We start from the raw sequence: 22,055 nt of genomic DNA, 5'->3' as shown, positions 1-22,055 counted from the left end.
AATTAATTTTGTATAAGGTGTAAGGAAGGGATCCAGTTTTAGCTTTCTGCATGGGGCTAGCCAGTTTTCCCAGCTGGGCGTGGTGACTCATGCCTGTAATCCCAGCACTTTGGGAGGTCTAGGCAGGCAGATCACAAGGTCAGATTGAGAGTGAATTTCTTAATGAGAATGTTCTTTTACACAACCACAACATGATGATCAAAATCAGGAAACTTCACAATGATACAATACTATCTAATCTACTCTTCACTCACATTTCAGCAATTGTAGCAATAATGTCATTATAGATATATTTTCCTCTTCTAAAATTTAATGAAGAATTGTAATTGAGATTAGTCATTTTAATTCTAGTCTCTTTTAACCTGAAATAGTTTCTTAGCCTGTCTTTGTCTTTTATTGACCTTGCATTGTTTCAATAAAGTTCATATTTTAGAATAGTTTTATGTTTATAGAAAAGTTACAATAGTACAGAAAGTTCCTGTATTCCTGTCATACCAGTTTCTTTTAACATTAACATGTTGTGGTATCGTGGTATTTAATACATTTGTCACAACTAGAAAGACAACAGTGGTGCATATATTACTATTAGCTAAATTTCAAACTTCACTTGAATTTCACTCATGGTTTCACTAATGTTCTTTTTGTATTCCAGAATTCATTCAGTATTCATTTCAGGATATACACTTCCTTTTGATCTGATATGTTACAATTTCTTACTCTTTCCTTGTTTTGTATGACCTTGATAGTTTTGAAGAAGTATTAGATTCTTTGTAGAATGTCCCTAAATTTGTGTTTGTGTGATGATTTTCTCATGGTTAGATTGGAGTTACGGATTTGGGGAGAAGGCCGCAGGAGTTGAAGTGTCTTTCTCCTTATATCTTATCAGGAATACATATTAATATGACTTATCACTGGTGATATTAACCTTGATCACCTTGCCAAGGGTGTTTGCCATGAAATTGTTCAACATAGTGGTGTATTTATCTTTTTGTAGTTGTGTCAATTTTGCTTTATGTATTTTGGAGCTATAATAGTAGGTGCATGCAGTATTGAGATTACTGTATCTTCCCAATTAATTGAATGTTTTGTCATTACACAATAACTATTTCTTGCAAACCTTTTCAACTTAAAATCTGTATGTATGCTATTAATGTAGGTACACTGATTTTCATTAGAATTATTTTTCTCTGAGCTATCCTTCCATTCTTTTCTTTTGAATTTTTTGAATCAAATTTTGATATCTATTTTGAATAGTTAATGGGTGAATTTAATTTTTATATAATTCATACAATATTTGCATTTAATCTGGAGCATCTAGTTCATTTACAGTTACATCAGTAACTATTCCTCTAGGTTTATTTCTATCACCTACTCAGTGCTCCTCATCTGCCCCATTCTTTCTTGAGTCTTAATTCCTTTTGAACTGATTGCATTTTAGAAACGAAAATTTCAAAAATTTTCTTTTCTAAAGTTGAAATTATAAAGTACTTAAATAATTGTGGTTTCTTTGAAGTTTTTAAACATATTTACTCATTTTTTATGAAATTCTATTTTTCAGCATATTTAATTTCTTCCTGAACAGTAAGAGACCATGAGAAGGCTTTAACTTAAATTATCACCTTGCTGGTTAATGCTATCATTATCATTCGTATTTATTATCTTAGTTTTTAACATTAATGTCGCTGATTTAAGGTTAACTCATATTTAGTATTTCCTTGGCTTCTCTCATTCTTTCTTTTTTCTTCTTAGATCTCCCATCTGTGATCATTTCCTTCAATTTGAAACCCATTCTTTAGAAACTTCTCAAGCAAAGATTCTTGGGTATAAATGTATTTGTTTCTTATTTGTTTCAAAATATCTGTAGTTTATGCTTGTTCTTAGAATATATCTTACTATTTACAGTCTTATATTTAGAATTATTTTCTTTCAAACCATTGAAGATATTGTTTGAATTATCTTTCAGTTTCCAGTGTTGCTTCCAAGTAGTCAGCTCTTAGTTTAATCTTTGTAGTTCACATCTTTGTAGATCATCTGTCTTTTCTCTCTGGTTCCTCTGGAGGTACATTCTTCACCTTTCATGTTTTTCCCTGCTCCTATCATGTCCCCAAGTATACATTTATTTTTCTTAGGGTGCTTGGGATTCTTTGAGCTTTCTGAATCTGGAAATTGAGGTGTTTTACCATTTCTAGAAGTTTCCCAGCCATTATCTCTTCAAATATTGCATCTGCTCTATTTAGTCCTTCCTCTACTGGAACTCTGATTAAACATATATTAGACCTTTTACCTTTGTGTTCTGTGACTCCAAACTTCTTCATAATACTTTCCATGTCTGCTTCTCCATGCTGCATTATGGATAATTTATTTATATCCTTCTTTCAGTTCACTGATTCTCTCTTCTCCTTTGTCTAATCCAAACATATATAGTCAATTAATTTTTCACAGGGGCACCAGGAAGATAGGATGGGAAACAGATAGTCCCTTTAATAAATGGTTCTGAGAAAACTGGACTACAGCATGCAAAAGAATTAAATTGGACCCTTACTTTACACCATACACAGAAATCATCTCAAAATGGGTAAAAGTCCCAAACATAAGACCAGAAACAATAAAACTCCTGGAAGAGAACATAGGGGAAGAGTGCCTGGACATTGGCACTGGCAATGACAGCTTGGATTTACATCTGGGCTCCCTATTCTGTTCCAAATATCCTTGCTTATTTTGTATAATCCTTTGCTAGTTAACCATATGTCCATTTCCTCTTTACATTTTAAATATATTACAAATACTTATATTTTGTGTACTATTCATAATATTTACAACATTCTAAATCTGTGTTTGATTCTGCAGCCTGTTGTTTGGAGATTCTAACTCATGACGGGTGCATTTTTTCTTGTGTATTTTTTGATACTGTAAGACTAGCTTCATATTTACTTTTAAAACTTTAAATGTGAGATATTTTGAGATTTAATTTGAAGGGAAACTTTTCTAGAGAGGATATGCATTTACTAGGCAACCGTGGTCGCTTGAATTAAATGTAATTCTTGGTTTGAAGTTTTGGTAACTACTCAAGTGATGTCAGTTAAGGCAGCAAGCCTGATTGAGCTTAAATTATTAGGACACATGTTTTTCTCTTTCATTCATCACCACGTTTTAAGGCAATGATTTATTTTTTAGGCCCATAGAGTGAATGTTTATATATATAACTCATGCTACATCAGGCAATCTAGTTAATGAGATACAAGCTTTATGCTGTGGATTGGCTGTTTATTGAATTTCCCACCTTGTGAGTCCCACCTCCTCTTATTTTTCTAATTTTTATGTCCTAGGTAACCATAAAAATCAGAAGCCTAAGATCAAGTTCTCCAATTTTCAGTTCTGCTTATCTTTCTGCCTTTACTTTCAGCTTCTGATTGGTCCTTACTTTCTTACAAAGTTATCTGAGCATTTATAAAGATCTTTGCATATTTTATTCAGCATTTTGAAGTGTGTTCAGTTTTATGCGCAGTTGGAGTGTTTGGTTTTCCAAAATGCTGAAAGTATTAAACTCATAGTTCACAAATAGAAAGAAGAAGAGAAAGGTAGAGCTGGATTAGAAAAATTAACTGATTAAGGATGCTGGAAGGATGCTGAAAATGATAATGTAGTAATATGAGACAAAATGTGCAATGTTATATTAATTGAGTTCTTAGTCATAAGGACCTAAGGAAAATGGAAGATCTTGACATGTGTAATTATCCTGGTTAAGAGTAAATACATGTGGAAATAAGCATTAAGCAATGCACAACTGTATATTACATACTTATCTATAGACTAAACACCTGCTGTACACAGACATTTAACTCTGTGCTTACAAGAGCTTTATGTCATGAATATTGCTCTTATAGAAAGTGTAATCAACTTGAGAAAAGAAAGGTTAACAATTTGTGCTTTTAGCAGTTAAGGAATAATTAAGTGCTAAACCTTAAAATATTGACTTCAACATCAATAGAAATGCAGAAAAGGCTGAGCTTTGTGTAAGGTTGCCTAGGGTAAGATTTTCTTGGAACAAATGGAACTTCATCTGGGGATATGGCAAGTTTGAGGCAAAATAGGGAACAGTTAACAAGCTATAATATGTGAAGGCATGGGAGTGAACACAAAGAAGAAATAAGCACAAAATGTCACCAAATTGATGAAAGGATAGGGAACAGTGAAACCCAGGGTTTTATATAGGTTTTAATAACATAGTAGAAAACTTAGAAACCATGAGAACATTTTGTTCTATAGTGATGCACTACTTAACAACAGGGATATGTTCTGAGAAATGCTTCCTTAGATGATTTCATTGTTGTGCAACCATCATAGACTGTACTTACACAAACCTAGATGGTCTAACCCAGCAGTCCCGGACCCTTTTTGGTACCAAGAAGCGGTTTTGTGGAAGTAATTTTTCCCTGCACTGGGGTTTCGGGGTAGTTTCAGGATGATTCAAGTCCATTACATTTATTGTGCACTTTATTTCTATTATTATTATATTATAATGAAATAATTATACAACTCACCATAATGTAGATCAGTGGGAACCTGAGCTTGTTTTCCTGCAACTAGATGGTCCCATCTGGGGGTGATGGGAGACAGTGACAGATCATCAGGCATTAGATTCTCATAAGAAGTGTATACAACTTAGGTCCCTCACAGTTCACAATAGGGTTCAGGCTCGTATGAGAATCTAATGCTGCTGCTGATCTGACAAGAGGCAGAGCTCAAGTAGTAATGCCAACGATGGGGAGTAGCTGTAAATACAGATGAGGCTCAGCTTGCTGGTGTCTGCCGCTCACCTCCTGCTCTGCAGCCCTGGGGTTGCAGACCCCTGGTCTAGCCTACCACATACCTAGGCTATATGGTATAACCTCTTGTTCCTAGGCTACAAATGCGTACAGCATGTTACCTCACTGAATACGCTAAGGCAGTTGTAACGTCAGTATTTGTGTATCTAAACGTAAGTAAACATAGAAGAGACACAGTAAAAACATTATATAAAAGTTATAAAATGGTATACCTGTGTAGGGTACTTACCATGAATGGAGCTTACAGGAATGGAAGTTGCTCTGGGTGAGTCTGAGTGAGCGATGAGTAAATGTGAGGGCCCGGGACATTATACTACTGTAGACTTTATAAACACTGTATAGTTAGGTTGCACTAAGTGTATTTACAACTATTTTTCTTTCTTCAATAATAGCCTTAACTATAATGTTTTTACTTTAAAATACTTTAAACTTTAAAAAATAATTTTAATAATAACACTTATCTAGAACACAAACACATTGTACAGCTGTACAAAAATATTTTCTTTCTTTATATCCTTATTCAATAATCTTTTTTTTCTGTTTTAAGTTATTAATTTATTTATTTTACTTTTAAACGTTTTTTGTTAAAAATGAAGACACAAACTTACACATTTACCTAGGCCTACCCAGGGTCAAGATCCTCAGTATCCCTGTCTTCCACTTCCACATCTTGTCCCCCTGGAAGACCTTCAAGAGCAATTCCATGCATGGAGCTGTTGTCTCCTGTGATAACAGTGCCTTCTTTTGGAACATCTGCAGGACCTAAATGAGGCTGTTTTTACAGTTAGCTTTTTTTTTTTTTTGTATGTGTAGAAGAAATACACTTAGAAATAATGATAAAAATATAGTATAGAAAATACATAAACAGTAACATATTTGATGTTTACTATCATTGCCAAGTATTATGGACTGTACATACATACTTTGTATGATTGGCAGCACAGTAGATTTATTTGCACCAGCATCACACCAACACGTGAATAATGCTGTGTGCTAAGATATTACATCATTAGGCAGTAGAAAGTTTTCAGCTCCATTATAATGTTATGGGGACACCAGTGTATATGCAATCTGTTGTTTATTGAAACATAATTAGGTGATGCATAACTATTACATTATCTTATATATTAGACAATATGGAATATTGAAGATTCTTGAGAGGATCGACATGTTTAAAGTTATGTTAAAAGTTTAGCCTCATTGAGGGCTGGGTGTGGTAACTCACGCCTGGAATCCCGGCAGTTTGGGAGGCCGAGGGGAGCGGATCACCGTAGGTCGGGAGTTTGAGACCAGCTTGGCCAACATGGCGAAACCCCATCTCTACTAAAAAAAAAATACAAAATTTAGCCAGGTCTGTAATCCCAGCTACTCAAAATATATTTCGTTAGGGAACAACCATCTTATTATTATATGCTCTTTATTAGATTACATAAAAATAAATATGATATATAAATTTATATTATATAGTATTAATATAACATATTAATGCACATAAATATATTTTTGTTGTTTTAGAGGAATTCCGGGGAAGAAATGTGGTACAATCATACTTACAGCAGAGGAATTAAACTGTTGCAGGGTAAGTGAATATTTCTTTTGTTTAGAAAACACTTCCATACTTCAAATGCTATATCTAAAATTGTACTTAACTAATTAATTTTTAAGTAATTGTAGCAAAAATGTTATACAATTTTATAATCCATAAAATATCATTTTAGATACTTCACCCTATGACCAGAGAGACTGTATTTCATAGTCCAAAAAGTATAATCAGTTATTTTAATAATCTTTTAAGGAATTGAAAGTATTAAAATAACACCTAATATCAATACTGCTTTTTAAGCATTAGTATAAGGAATCATCCGTTATACCAATCAGTTCAATTACTGTAAAACTTTTGAAGATTTGTGTGTAATCCTGAAGGAATATTTCTTGACATTTGCATTTACCCCATTTGTATAACATACTTTCCCCAATTTTTCTAATTTAATTAATTCAGAATTTATATTACTTCCATCTCTTGTTAGCTGGGGAAGTCCACATTTGAAGAAAGGATCAGCTGCCACTCCATCTAGCAGTATGACTGCATAGAGTGCATACTCTATATTTTTAGAAGATTGTTACTTTTAGTTGTGATTTGCTGATGCTCATTGACTCATGTTTAATGATTTCACTGTTGTCAAGAAATGGGAAGATAACTCCACACTGAAAGTAACGATGGCCAGCTGAATCTGAAGTCAATATTGTCTGTTTAATGTGGGCCAACAGATCTCTGGGAATTGGTATTTCCAGAGGAAACAAGTTTTCCTTAGATTACCTCTAGTGCCCTTTATTTTTAATTGCTGCTTGATCATAGGAACAGAAACTCACCCAAACTAACAAAAGCTTAACACTTTGACACTGACCATAGTTTTTATAGAGAGAGCCATAGTTTATTTTATTATCTCAAGAAGTTGTCTTTTTAACTTTTAGATAAATTCTGTGGGCTTGTTTACATAATACATTTCTGATAGGACATGTTGGCTCATGCCTGTAATCTCAGCACTTTGGGAGGCCAAGGTGGGAGGATCACTTGAGTCCAGGAATTCAAGGCTGCCGTGAGCTATTGTTTCACTGCACTCCAGCCTGGGCAACAGAGAAAGCCCCTGTCTCAAATATATTTGTATATATAGTATATCTCTCAAATGTAGATACATGATCAATAGATAGATTAGATAGATAGATAGATAGATAGATAGATAGATAGGTAGCTGAGATAGTATGCTCAGGGAATCATATGATATTACTTGTCAGCAAATGATAGAAACTGGGTATTACAACTGATTACATACCTATGGGATTCTGGGGGCGGGGGTAGAACAGTGAGATAACAATAGGAACTATAATAACAGGTGAGTGGAAATAATTAAACACTAATGTTAGAATTTAAGTCATTTAAAATAACATGTAAATTGAAGCCTTCCTATTGTTGTGCTCATTGTCTTTGTCCCCCGGGCATGTCACGGTCATATCAGTCTCAGTTTTCTCATCTATAAAATACCCAAACATGCCCACATATATTGCTGTTAAAGACTATCAGACTCAAGTTAAGTTTTGGTTTTGCTACTAATTTGTACTTTATCTGATCAAGACACTTGACTACTTACTCTGAGTTTACTTTTCATGTTTGAAGGGCAAAAAAAAAACAAAATATGTGAACTAATCACTAGACTATTTTAAAAAAAAATCTTCCAGTCCTGACAATCAACTAGCATAACATTAAGTTTGATACTATAATGTACATAAAAGTAGTATGCATATACTAAGCAATGCCTTAGAAAATATAGCAAATTTATTTAAATGCAGAGATATTACCTATCATCCTATTTTTTTTAGTTAAAATGACACAATGATTCTTTTAAATTATATTATCTGATCATCATTTATATTTCTGGTCTCAATTTGTAAATGTTTAAGATAATATAGGCTTTGTATTAGGAAAGAAAAAAGGAAGTTCACAGTCAATAAGATACATGTTCTTTATGGTGATATTTACATGCTATTTTGTCAAAATCTTGAGTTTATTGGGCATATTTTGTGTAAATATGTCATGAATACAGTATTATCAATTATATTTCAAAATAGAACCAAGATACCAAGACGTAGGCTGGGTATGGACAGGCTGCATCCTAAATATCTTCCACTTTCAGTTCTAGTCTCTTGTTGGAAGAGCCTGGAAAATTCTTTTACCAGGCCCTCGTAAATGAAAGGGAATGTGTCGTTTAGTGGTGTAGGTATTTTTATCCCTTTTTTTACAATTAATTCAAGAACATCTGGAATTATCTTTCAATGAGTCAACATGTATTTCTCATACTTAGAAATTATAGATCTAATATTTTTATCAATATTGTTTAAAATCTTGGTGTAGCTTCATCTTATGTTTTCTATGTCCTAATTCTTGGCTAGAGCCTTATTGATCATCAGCATCATTATTAATACTAATAAACTTGAAATAGTATTTCATTATTATGTTAGTATAGTAGAATGCGCAAGTGTACTCAAAGCAATGTTCATAGTTACTTCAGAAGAATCAATGATTTTTAAATTTATGCTTTAGAGAACATTAAAAGTATGGGCATTACTATTTATAATGTTGAATGCAATCATTTTAATTCACCTACAGCATCATAAAAATCTATACTTTTTTTCTTTAAAACAAGTTGTCAGTTATTAACTTGTGCAATGAACATAGGCTTTGGAGTCAGGTCACCTACATTTTAGTTTTGCCTTTTTCACTATTTAGCTGAGTGAGGTTATATTTTTGGAGCTTTAATTTATGCATTTATAATATGACAATTTTTTTAAACTAGTTTATTAGGTATAATTGGCATACAAATATCTGCACATATTTAATGTATACAGCATGGTGAGTCTGGAGATAGGTATATATCCATGAAACCATCACCATATAATCGATGTCATAAATGTATTAGTCACTTCCAATGATTCCTCCTACCCTGCTTATTTATTATTAATATTTTTGTGATAATAAACCGCATAAGATTTACCCTCTCAGCAGATTTTTAAATATACAGTACAGTATTGTTAACCATAGGTACCATACTGTATATAGTAGATCTCTATGACTTATTCATCTTGCATAACTGAAATTTTGTGCTCCTTGATAATACCTTCCAGTTTCTTCTTCCCCTCAGTCCCTGGAAACCATCATTCTACTCCCTGCTTCTATAATTTTGACTGTTTTAGAATCCTCATGTAAGTTACAACATGTAGTATTTATCTTTTTGTGTCTGGCTTATTTCACTTATACAGTGTTTTCCAGGCTCATCTATCTTGTTGCAAATGGACAGATGTTCTTCCTTTTTAAGGATGAATAATATTTGATTGTTTTATATATATATGTGTGTGTGTGTGTTTGTGTATAAATTATATAAATGCATTTTCTGTATCCATTCATCTGTTGATAGACACTTCATTTGCTTCAGTGTCTTGACTTATTTGTGAATAATGCTAGAATGAACATGGGAGTTCAGATATCTCTTCAAGATACTGATTTCAGTCTCTTTCTTTGTATATATACCCAGAAGTGGGATTGCTGGATTATATGGTAGTGCTGCTTTTAATTTTTGAAGAACTTCCTACTATTTTCCACAGTGGCTGCACTAATTGCATTCCTACCAACAGTGTACAAGGGTTTCCTTTTCTCTGCATCCTCACTGATACTACTTCCCGTTGTGTTTTTTTTTTTTTTTTTTTTTTTGATAGTAGGCATTCTAACAGGTGTGAGCTAATCTTTTGTATGCATTTGCATTTCTCTGATGATTGGTGATGTTGAACATATGTTGAGCATATGTTGAGACATATGCTTATTCAGGTTCTTAGCACATTTTTAAATTGAGTTGATTTTCTATTTTTCATTTTATATATTTATAGTTTTGCAGTATTTTGAAGATTTGTAGGAGTTCCTTATATATTTTGGAAATTCACCTTTATGGTATACATTAGCTTAGTCCATTTTGAGTTGCTATAAAAGAATATCTGAGCCTAGGTAATTTATTTTTAAAAAGAAGTTTATTTATCTCACTCTTCCACCAGGTGAGAAGCTCAAGAGCATGGTACTGGCTTGTGGTAAGGGCTTTCATACTGTTTCACAATGTGGCAGAGAAAGTGAAAGTGGAAGCAGACATTTGTGAACATAGGGAAACCTGAGGGGCACCCCAGCTTTATAAAAACCCACTCTCAAAAGAATAAACTCATTCTGAGAGAATTAATCCAGTCTCACTCAAGACTGTGAAAGCAGCACCTACCTATTCATGAGGGATCAGCACCCATAACCTAAACACCTTCCATGGGGCCCCACCTCCCAGCACTGTCATACTGGCAATCAGATTTCGACATGAGCTTTTGTGGGGACAAACAAGCCATAGAAACCACAGCATATTTTCTCCCATTCTGTAGGCTGCCTTTTCATTCCGTTGATTGTTTCCTTTGCTGAGCAGAAGCTTTGTAGTTTGATGCAGTCCCACGTGTATTTTTGCTTTTGTGGCCTATGCTTTTGTATCATATCCAAGAAATAATATCCAAGGCCAATATCACAAGGCTGTATGTTTTCTTCTAAAAATGTGAATATTATTAATACTTCCTTTAGATGGATACTCTACAGGAAAGAAATGGTAGCATTTAAGAGATGTACAGGTTCACGCTTGTAATCCCAGCACTTTGGGAGGCCGAGGCAGGCAGATCACGAGATCAGGAGATCGAGACCATCCTGGCTAACATGGTGAAACCCCGTCTGTACTACAGATACAAAAAATTAGCCTGGATGGTGGCAGGCACCTGTGGTCCCAGCTACTTGGGAGGCTGAGGCAGGAGAATGGCGTGAACCTGTGAGGCAGCTGCAGTGAGCCAAGATTGCACCCACTGGGGGTGGGCACCCCCAGCCTGGGCCGACAGAGCAGACCCGTCCCAAAAAAAAAAAAAAAAAAAGATGTAGGTCCATAAAATTATACAAATGTTTATTTGTAGTGTAATAATCCTAATTATCTCAATTAATTTTGAGACAGTTTTATTCAAATGCAAATTTTATACTTAATTAAATGCCACAATAAAAACTAATGTAGTTTAGAAGTTATAGTGGGAGTGTATCTTCACTTAGTATTTTTTTTTTTAAAGACAGGGTCTTACTCTATTGCCCAGGCTGAAGTACAGTGGCACAATTATGGCCCACTGCAGGCTTTGAACTCCTGGGCTCAAGTGATTCTCCCACCTCAGTCTCCCTACTAGCTGGGACCACAGGCATGCACCACCACACCTGGCTAATTTTTTTTTTTTTTAGTAGAGATGTGGTCTCGCTGTGTTGTCTGGGCTGGTCTTGAACTCCCAGACTCAAGTGATCCAAGCCCCTCTTGCCCTCCCCAAGTGCTGGGGTTACAGGCATGAGCCACTATGTAGTATTTTAAAAGTAGTAGTATTTTATGTAGTATTTTAAAAGTAGTTTAAAATTTTTCATAAAGAATATTTTTTGTTTTTATTGATTGATTCAACAGTGTTTACAAAATGTTATTATGTCATTGGAGTGAATGCTTAGAATAGAATAGCAAGAAAAAAATAGTACAAAACACAACACCACAACCCCCAACCCTGGTCCTTGTTTTTAATGAGCACAGAGTTTGTGAAAAAGAGAGACATTAGTCGGCTGACTATTCAGGTAATATATGTCGTGGTATGTGCCAAGTGATTCAAATATATTATGAGAGTACAGTAGGGATCTAATTTCTATTAAGCCTTGGGGGGATCACTGGGCCTCTTTGAGAAAGTGGCATTTAAGCTAAGACCTAAAGAAGAAGTAGCATTTGCCAGCCCCAGGATAAGAATTCCAGCAGACACAGCTGTGTAAGTTCCTGAGGTGGGAAAGGCACGTGTGGGTCTGATGTGAGATGGTCAGGGGTGAGCAGTGGGAGATGATTGAGCTAAAACATTGCCAGATGAAGGTGGAAAAGGCTGGTAGAGCCCATTTGATGTTGGCCTTTGCGGATCATGTTAATGGTTCTGCATTTTTCCTAAATGCAAGGGAAGGCCTAAAAGCATTTTACGTTGTGAGCAACATGAGTTTTACATGTTTCAAGAGCCTTACTCTGTCTGCTGATGGAGAATGGATTAGATACATCAAAGAATGGAAGTGGGAGTAAGGAATAAATGTCGCTGAACATGTCTGGGTGAGAAATAAGATTGAACTGGACTGAGGTGGTGGCAGCAGAGCCAAAGTAAAGATTTGAGCAAAACTTTAGTGGTAAATGGTGCAACTGGTGGTGGATTGGATAAAGGATCAGGAAAAGAGAAGAGTCAAGGATGGCTTCCTTGGGCACTTGAGTGAATGACAATGCCACAAATTGAGCTGGGAAGATTATACGAGAAGCAAATTTATGAATAGACATTAGATGTTCAGATTGGAACATGTTAGAAGTGCCTGTGAAACATCCAAGTGGCTTTATTCAATAGAACGTTCCTTATATGTGGAGTATTAAAGACAGGTCTTAAAAATGTGTTAGGTGACATTAAGCATAAGGCATAAAAACAAAACAAAACTTTGCAGTGATGCTTGTGTATTTCTAAAAGTATATAACTACTTTTCTTCTCAAGGAAGATTTATTTTGTGCTTGATACAAATGTACCACTTAATCCCTGCTAAGTTGTTAACCTGGGCAATTGCAAGAACATTATTTTTCCTAAGGTTATATAATTTTCTGCACTGAAATAAATCTTTATTTTGAATCAGTTACTCATTTTGCAAGCCCTAAGGAGTATAATTTGAAAAATTAAATTTAGTCTTACATTTACCAATAAGCCAATGAAAATTCATGCTTTTGTAATAATACACCTCTGATGTTTTATTCACAATCCATTTGAAATAAACACATTTCATTTATCTATTATGCATTGTAAGTATACAGAATGTTTCTTGGAAGTTTATATTTTGGTCCAGGTGCTTTGGGAGAAATGTGTTAAAGTGTACTCTTTTTCTGCAAGAACAATGTCCTTGGAATGTCCCCAGGTTCTTAGAAAGCCATTCTCTCCCAAGGGCATTTAAATATATACCGAAATGAAAGGGCATTCAAAATAAACAAACCAAACCAAACAACTCGTCCTTTTCAATGCTGCCCTTAATTTTATAATTTGATCACCCAGAATGATTATTTCACTGCTTCTATAATAGATAGTATAGAACTTTTTGATCTTTAAATCTCAAATTTAAAAAGAACATGATATGCTTGAGAGGTTTGAGGTGATAATGATGTCCATATTGTCCTTACCTCTGTTGTCACTATGCCTTGCTAGGATGTATTTCCTGCTCTGTTATAAATGTTCCTCTGATAGAAGTTATCATATCATGCTAAAAGTAAAATCAAATAACACTATACCAATAATTTTGAAAATGGGAAATTAAGAAATCTGACCTTTCCAAGGGTAGCTACTGCCTTGTTCGTTACCCAAGATTCTAGCTTGACTATTGCTTGAGAAATGTTTGCTAAGTAAGAAAATGAATGAATGAATAAGATAACATCATGTTTTGTGTAGTCTTCTGGAATTACTGAAAGGAAATAATTTAAAAATAGGTGTATACTTAGTAAGTATTGCTGGACTCTGCAAGATAAAGAAGTGATGAATAAGATGCTTTTTTAGACATTGTTAACATTTTATCAGGTAATATTCAAAGTTGTAACCTCTTTGTTTAATCTGAATTACTTTGCCACTTCACCTCTTTCCAACATTTTTAGCTTTCCTGTTCAGTTAAAAAACACACAAGCCTGTAATCCCAGCACTTTGGGAGGCCAAGGTGGGCGGACACGAGGTCAGGAGATAGAGACCATCCTGGCTAACACGGTGAAACCCCGTCTCTACTAAAAAAAATACAAAAAAATTAGCCGGGCGTGGTCGCAGGCACCTGTAGTCCCAGCTACTCCGGAGGCTGAGGCAGGAGAATGGCGTGAACCCGGGAGGCGGAGCTTGCAGTGAGCGGAGATCGCACCACTGCGCTCCAGCCTGGGCAACAGACCGAGACTCTGTCTCCAAAAGAAAAGGAAATACACACACACACACACACACACACACACACACCCCACAAAAGTATTTATTTTAATTTTAAATAACAATACATTTTCTACTTTAAAAATGGTTATCAATAATGTGTTATGATACCCTAGCTTGTTTTCCTTCAAATCATGTAGCTGCGAGTGTTTGAGTACATAGAATGATAAAAATGATTGATTTGACATAATAATTAACATGCAAATTGTAATTTAAGTTATAGAAGAAAATTGTTTTAAATGTAGTTACTGATTCGTTATAGTACACTTGTATATGATTAAGAAGGAACTTTCCTGTCCCCATATTATAAACTATGTGGTCTTTCTTATTCCCCATCTAATCATCTAATACATCTTAACATTTGATACATAGTAGATATGTAGTAGAAACTTAGTAAATATTTCTTTAATGAACAGGAATTTGTTTATGTTCTAAAAATGTGTACCTGCATAACTGAAGATGTGAATGAGGATCCTATATTATAAAATTGAGTACCTGGCCTCACCTAGCTTAATACCACTTTTCAAGGGAAAAATATTAAAAGTTTTTGAAAAGTAATAGTTTTGTAACTAGAATAAAATTACCAGCAAAATTTTAAAGTTATATATAGTCCTTTAAAAAGCAATTTTATGTTGTCTAGGATTCTCCCTAACTTGGCCATTTGCATTAAAATAGCAAATATGTTTTCTTGTCAAGTCTTGTTTGTGATCTGCAGTTTCCAGTTATTTATAGCCCAAGTCTTGAACTATTTTATTAATTTTGCTTTTAGGATGCTGTTTTGATGCAATTTTGTGCAAACAAATTGGACAAGAAGGACTTCTTTGGAAAATCAGATCCTTTCCTTGTATTTTATCGAAGTAATGAAGATGGCAGGTAGATTTATCTTTTATGCATTTTACCTATATGGTAATGATGATACTTGAATTACGATTATTTTTCTCAAAGAAGCTCATTAAATTGATTAACGAAGTAAAATAGTTTGAGATTTTAAAAATTGATGTGATTTTTGCATCTCAAAATGATGTGCAACTTTATAAACATTTTATGTTTTGTCTGATACTTAAAATGAAACACTTCTAGTTTCAGAGAAATATTTCCTCTTTACTTGTTATAAAATTATAACATTGACTAAATAGTTTAGAAGAATTATATTTTGTGAAAACCTGAATGCTGAAACAAATATATTTTGTTATAGATTTGAACCAAAACCCTTTTCTTAGAGAAGGATGTGGAGCTTATGGGGTTTTTTTTTACCAATAATATCTGAGTTTAACTTTCAATAAAAATGTTCATTATATTCTAGTAATTTGAATACTTTTGCCAGTTATGATTAGACTAGTTTCTATAAATTTTGAATGTCTTTATGAGTTATAGACCATAATTTAATATGTATAGCTCTACTATTAGATATATTTGACTTGTTTTTTGTGATTCATATTGTACTTAGTATTTGTGAGAATGTTTAGTTGTTAATAATATGGCTAATTTCTGTTGTCTAGATTTAAATAATAACCTTGCTACTTAATAGCTATAGTACTATGGCAAGTTTTTAATCTATGTGAGATTCCATTTTCTCCTCACCTGTAAAATGGGGTAGTAATCATAGCTACCTCACAGGGTTGTTGATCAGACTAAATTAGTTACTACACAAAAAATTTTCTAAGTTTTTCTGACACATAAGAGGAACTTAAGCGTTAGCTAATATTATTATTATGTTATAGTTAATTTTTTTTGTTTTTTTAAACTGTGTAATATATCAGCTAAAGAGAACATGTTATTTGGAAATTAAAAATGAGGGGAATAGAATGGGAAAAATGTTACTCTTATATATGAAACTATACAATGTATTATTAGTAAGTATAAAATGTTGCATAATATAGAAAGTTTGCTATTCAAAGTGAATGCACTGGCCTGTTTAAAATGATGGTTTACTTATTGGGAGATGTTTGCTGATGCAGCTACTGAGCAACTGTTAGATATATTTGCTATAGTGTTATACTGTTAGATTTTGTGTATTTCCCTTCTTTTTCAGTGGTAAAAATGTTAGAGTGTCATATGCATCTGAACACTAATTTTATTCATATGAAAAATGTTAGAAAGTGAAGAAAATAATATTTGCCAGGCGTTTCAAAAACAGAGGAAAATCTCAAGAATGATTCCGAATTTCTTGAATGAAAATGGTCTTATGAACTACTTGGTCCCTGAATTTTCTATTTTTATTCTTATTAGTTTTCTTTATCAAGATTAGTTGTACAATTGTAAAATTTCACTTTATCACACATCTAATTCTCCTAGTGATACTTTTATTAGAAAATGTATTGTGCTTCTAAAAATGATGATGTTCACGGCCAGGCGCGGTGGCTCACGCCTGTAATCCCAGCACTTTGGGAGGCAGAGGTGGGCGGATCACAAGGTCAAGAGATCGAGACCACCCTGGCCAACATGGTGAAACCCCGTCTCTACTAAAAATACAAAAAATTAGCCGGGCGTGGTGGCAGGTGCCTGTAATCCCAGCTACTTGGGAGGCTGAGGCAGGAGAATTGCTTGAACCTGGGAGGTGGAGGTGGCAGTGAGCCAAGATCGTGCCATTANAAAAAAAAAAAAAAAAAAAAAAAAAAAGGTGTTCACTCATTAAATAAAATCTAAATATTAAGAAAAATACATCTAATCCAAAAATGTCAACTAGTTTGAAAAAACTATTTTTAAAAGTTGGTGAATCTCATTTCAGAAAACTTTCCATTTATATTTACACACAGAAACCTAGTTTGCAGCTTGATCCAGATATTTTATGTATGTATACGCACGCATATGCTTTGTTGTATTTTAAATGTATGCAGATGCTTTTACGCCTCACTTTTGTCTCTATTTTAACTGCAAAGATTCTAGCTTTATTTTAAATATTTTAAAATATGGAACTCATTCAAAATTGCCTAATACCTAGTGTATGTGTTACTTATTTCATAAGAAGGGAAAACTTAATTTCTACTGGAAGTTTTAATTAAAAGCCTTCATACTGTATGATCTTATACTCTTATATTCTTTCTTTGACATTTATTTAGTAACTTAACATTTATTTATGATTGGGTAATAATTTTCCTTTGGAATAGCCATTTTTGGTAAGTGGCCTCACTTAAAGTATCCTAATACCAGTTATTTAATAAAATACATTTTATAATACTATTTGTAACACACACACATAATATTTATATAGAAATACTTCCAAATGTTAGGAAAAGCTACACTGGGCTCCTGGCAGAAATTTTATGAGTTACACCAGGACTGGAATTCTTACCAGTGAGGTTTTCCTGTGTATATGGTATCTAATACATTAGAAATAAGAATGGTTAATAGGCAACAAAAGACTACCTGCCTCATAAATAGCTCAGTAAGAAGGACATGCCTTCCCTGAGAGGAAATGTTTCAAATGTCAAAACTATTTAATTATTGCAGCTGGTGACACTAGGAATATAAGAGAAATTTTGATTTAACCATAAGCAAAGAGGCCAAAAGGCAGTAGATGGTTGAACATGTTGGTCTGAAGGTGGTCAGTTGGTCTGTCAGTCTAGTCTCTCTCTCTGTCTCTCTTTTTCTCCCTTTTCTCTTTCTCTTCCTGTCATCTATCTATCATCTATTTAGCTATATCTATCATCATACCAAAGACTTGCTATATATTAGAATATGATACAAGAGAAATTTCCTTTGTAGATCTTTAAGAACTTATTGCATTTTTATGAATGGATCTTAATGAATATATTGTTTGTTTCTTAAACAAACCAACGTAGAGCTCTGCCTTCCCTCTGTGATTTGTTTTCTATGAATTTTTCTTAACAATTTTTTCGTACCTTTGCCTTTTCTGTGTTCTGAGCCCCTACAGCCCTCCCTCACCTTCCCCTATCCACTTTGATTTTCTTCCTCTGCTTTAGACATCTTCATTACCCTTCAAGAGTCTTCTCTGTCTGCCCCTCTGTCTTACTTGTAATACCTTTTCCCCCAGTGACTCCTAAATTGCTTCAGGTGAGTCAGCTCTGAGAACATTTGACCACAGATACATTTTCCTGGGCTCTAACAATTTAGTGACATGAGTTTCCTTAGGTGGGTGAGAATACTCCCAGGAAGGAGAAGGCACTAATGCCATAAGTCTTGTGGTAAAAACTTGATCCTTTCATAAAGTATTATGTTTCTATCTTATCTCTTAATAGAACCAAATCCCTCTTGTTTGAGAGTAGGAAAATGAACTTGAAGACCTACCAAAGGGTGGATATTTCATTGTGGGGGTTACGGGCAGTATATTCACTATGGTATTTATTAATATTTTCATGTGTCAATACTGTTAGATACTTGCATTTGAAACACTTCATGACTAAGGTCTTGATGAAGATTGGGTTTATTGTTTCAGTGAAGATTACTTTAAATGTTTCTAGCTCAGAAACTGTTGCATAACATGAAGGAAGAACATTTCGAGGAGCTGACTGATGTCTTCAGATTGAATCATTTTGTGGAAATGAGACTGGAATTTGAATCAGAAAACCGAGCTTAAGGCTTCATGAATTCTGTCCCATATTGTGAATCACTGTCTTCCTTCCCTTAGGAATTCTTTAGATATATAGAACCAGTAGTTTCAATAAAGAAAGAACCCACACACTGACTGGTCTTTCTATAGATTCATGATGTGATGGTAAACTTAAATGGGCCCTTGGGGCTCCTGAGGAATTCTACTCCTTTTTCTTAGTCTGTGGACATTTTCTTTATCCCAGACACTTTATCATTTATGTCTCATCCTCTTTCTTTGCTCATTGTTATGCATCCTCTTTCATAAGAAAGTGGTGGCAATTGGAGAGCTTCCTCATGATCCCACCACAACATCAACCCATGTACTCTGCCTTCCTGAATGTTCTTGCAGAATGACTATCTGGCCTTTCAAGGGCAGCTCCTCCACTGATGCTCAGGATCCCATCTACTCTTACCTGCTTAAAAGACATTGCTCCTGGTTGGGCGCAGTGGCTCACGCCTGTAATCCCAGCACTTTGGGAGGCTGGGGCAGGTGGATCACAAGGTCAGGAGTTCAAGATCAGCTGGGCCAAGATGGTGCAACCTCGTCTCTACTAAAAATACAAAAATTAGCTGGGTGCAGTGGCAGGCGCCTGTCATCCCAGCTACTTGGGAGACTGAGGCAGGAGAATTGCATGAACCTGGGCGGCAGAGGTTGCAGTGAGCCGAGATCGCGCCACTGCCCTCCAGCCTGGGCAACAGACTGAGACTCCATCTCAAAAACAAACAAACAAACAAAAAAACATTGCTCCCACCTTTCTGTCATGCATCAGAAGTGGCTTCCTTTCTACCAGATCTTTTCCTTTAGCAGACAAACTTGCTGTTATTTCTTCCATCAAGAAGTAACAACAAGAACAATGAAAACCTTTCCTGTGATTAATCTTTTCTTTTTCCTTAAATTATTCTGATTTTTTTCTTTTTCTTCACAGCTAGACTAAAGAAAAGTTTACACAGTGTGCCTCAGTTTCTCTTCTCTTTCTTAAACTCACTCTAAAACCAGGTTTTTCTTCTCAACACTCCAACAAAACTGTTCTCAAAGTTGCTGGTGACCTTCATATCCTTAGGGACCTATGGATATTTTTCACTCCATCAGCATGTCACCACAATTTTTACAGAGATTGTTTACAAAACAGCTTTAGGATTTATTGAATTTTCAGTTTGCTTTTGGTAAATTTATTACAAAGTAGATTATGGTGAGGTGATCTTTCAGGTTTTAAAATCACATATCTCTTTTCATGAAGTGATGTAGCAGCAACAGTGGGACTGACTATTCTGAACAAAAGGTAAATAGAGGAATGACTACTAAAACAATAGATCAATTAAAATAGTCAAATCATGCAAATAACTGAAAACCTTTTTTCTTTACAGTTTTACAATTTGTCATAAAACAGAAGTTGTCAAAAACACTCTAAATCCGGTATGGCAAGCATTCAAGATCTCGGTCAGAGCATTATGTAATGGAGACTATGACAGGTAAGAAGGATAGTTTATTCAAAAATCTTCAAATAACTTTAAAAAAAATCTACAGTGATTTGGAGAAGTGGCATAAGTTGGCTAATTAAAATTTGGTTAAACTTAACTTTCCAAAAATGAAAATATGTAAATGCAAAAATACATTGAATATTAATTTTAAATTTTAATTTATTCAAAATTTATTTCAGAATCTTCATTGCCTTAAGCCTTTGCCGTGGTACGATCCTTCTAGAGTGGAACAAGTAGGAAAACAAAAGTTGCAACACTATGCTTAGATGTATTATCAACCCTGAAATACTCTTGAAAATGTTATTTGGCATAACTCATGATTGCTGACTCAAAAAAGTTCCATAGTTGTAGCACAAGAGATTTTAATGTTTCACAATTACCTGGGTAAGGTGGGCCTGAGGATTCTCAAACAATATACCTGAAGATTTCTTAATATCCAGGTTTTTTTTCTAATGAAACTTTCATCCCAAAAGAAAAGCAAATAAAAGTAAAATCTCAATCTTTAGTTTGTTACATGTGATAGAAAAATAGTTTCATTAACCCATATCATAGAACTATTGATTACCAATATGTTACTAAGTTTACTTTGAAATTTATCATGCTACTTGACTATCATTCTTTTCATTTAATAAGATCATATCTGTATTTAGCTGGACTCATTTTTTCCTAAGAAAGTTCTTAGAAAAGTTGTTAAGAAAGTTCATAATGTTCTTCCTGATTAACAGCATCAGTCAGCATCACCTGGTGATCTCACAGAAATTCAAATTATCTGGCCCCAATGCAGACCTACTTAATCAGAAACTCCAGGAGAGAGGTCCAGTAATCCATGTTTGGACGAGTGCTCCATATGATTCTGATCTATGCTGAGTTTGAGAAACACTGCTCCAAGACAGTGATTTTCAAGAGTGGAGAAGTGGGTGCATACCATCCCTTTGGGGGGCTCTATCAAACTGCACCTGCTTCCCCTGTAGACTCTTCTTACTCTCTTTAAGGAATCAGTGAAGATTTTAGAAGCCTCTTTTACGATACGAATTAGATTATAGTAATGAAATTAGCAAAATTAACTTCAAATTCATATGTAAAATCTATAAGCATACACTGTTTTATCTAAAAAAAATCAACTTATTTTTAAATTCTCATCCATACATTATTTTGATCTTACTAAGTAACTTTATGTTTTTCTTATGTACAGAACAATCAAAGTAGAGGTGTATGACTGGGATCGAGATGGGAGGTAAGACTTTTCTTATCTTCTTACTCTTGAACTGGGTGTACTTTAAGAGGCACATACATTGAAATGGCCACATTTTTAAATTGTAACTTTTAGATTGCATATTTGTTTTGTTTTTCCAAATGTTACTGATGCATTTACATGAAATGTTAAGGATGAGCATATTTTCTCCAACCTCGAGATGAAAATAGAGGTTTTCTTATTTCCAGTAACTTAGTAAAATTTTCAACTTAAATCTGATAATTATAGATGTCTAGTTTTATAGCTGTAATGAGTATCAAATTTCTGCATCTCACACTTTCTCTGAACATTTCTATAACATTGATATCCCATACTGTTCAAGGGAACAGAAGTAAGCATTGCATTCACCACCCAACTCTGCC

The 22,055-nt window shown here is 34.3% G+C and overlaps 1 protein-coding gene across 1 annotated transcript in view; it reads left to right on the top strand.

The window, feature by feature from the left end:
* The window catches only part of LOC108519001 (copine-8-like), a 262,053-nt gene that overhangs the window by 129,587 nt on the left and 110,411 nt on the right, over positions 1-22,055 (top strand). Inside the window, 4 exon segments of the mRNA XM_017857756.1 lie at positions 6,342-6,405; positions 15,181-15,284; positions 20,328-20,432; positions 21,634-21,675. Coding sequence (XP_017713245.1) covers positions 6,342-6,405; positions 15,181-15,284; positions 20,328-20,432; positions 21,634-21,675 — 315 coding nt within the window.

The sequence above is a fragment of the Rhinopithecus bieti genome, unplaced genomic scaffold, assembly GCF_001698545.2.
Source record: "Rhinopithecus bieti isolate Rb0 unplaced genomic scaffold, ASM169854v2 scaffold_2721, whole genome shotgun sequence".
Taxonomy (NCBI): domain Eukaryota; kingdom Metazoa; phylum Chordata; class Mammalia; order Primates; family Cercopithecidae; genus Rhinopithecus; species Rhinopithecus bieti.
Note: the sequence above shows the minus strand (reverse complement) of the source record. Positions and strands in the feature narration are given on the sequence as shown.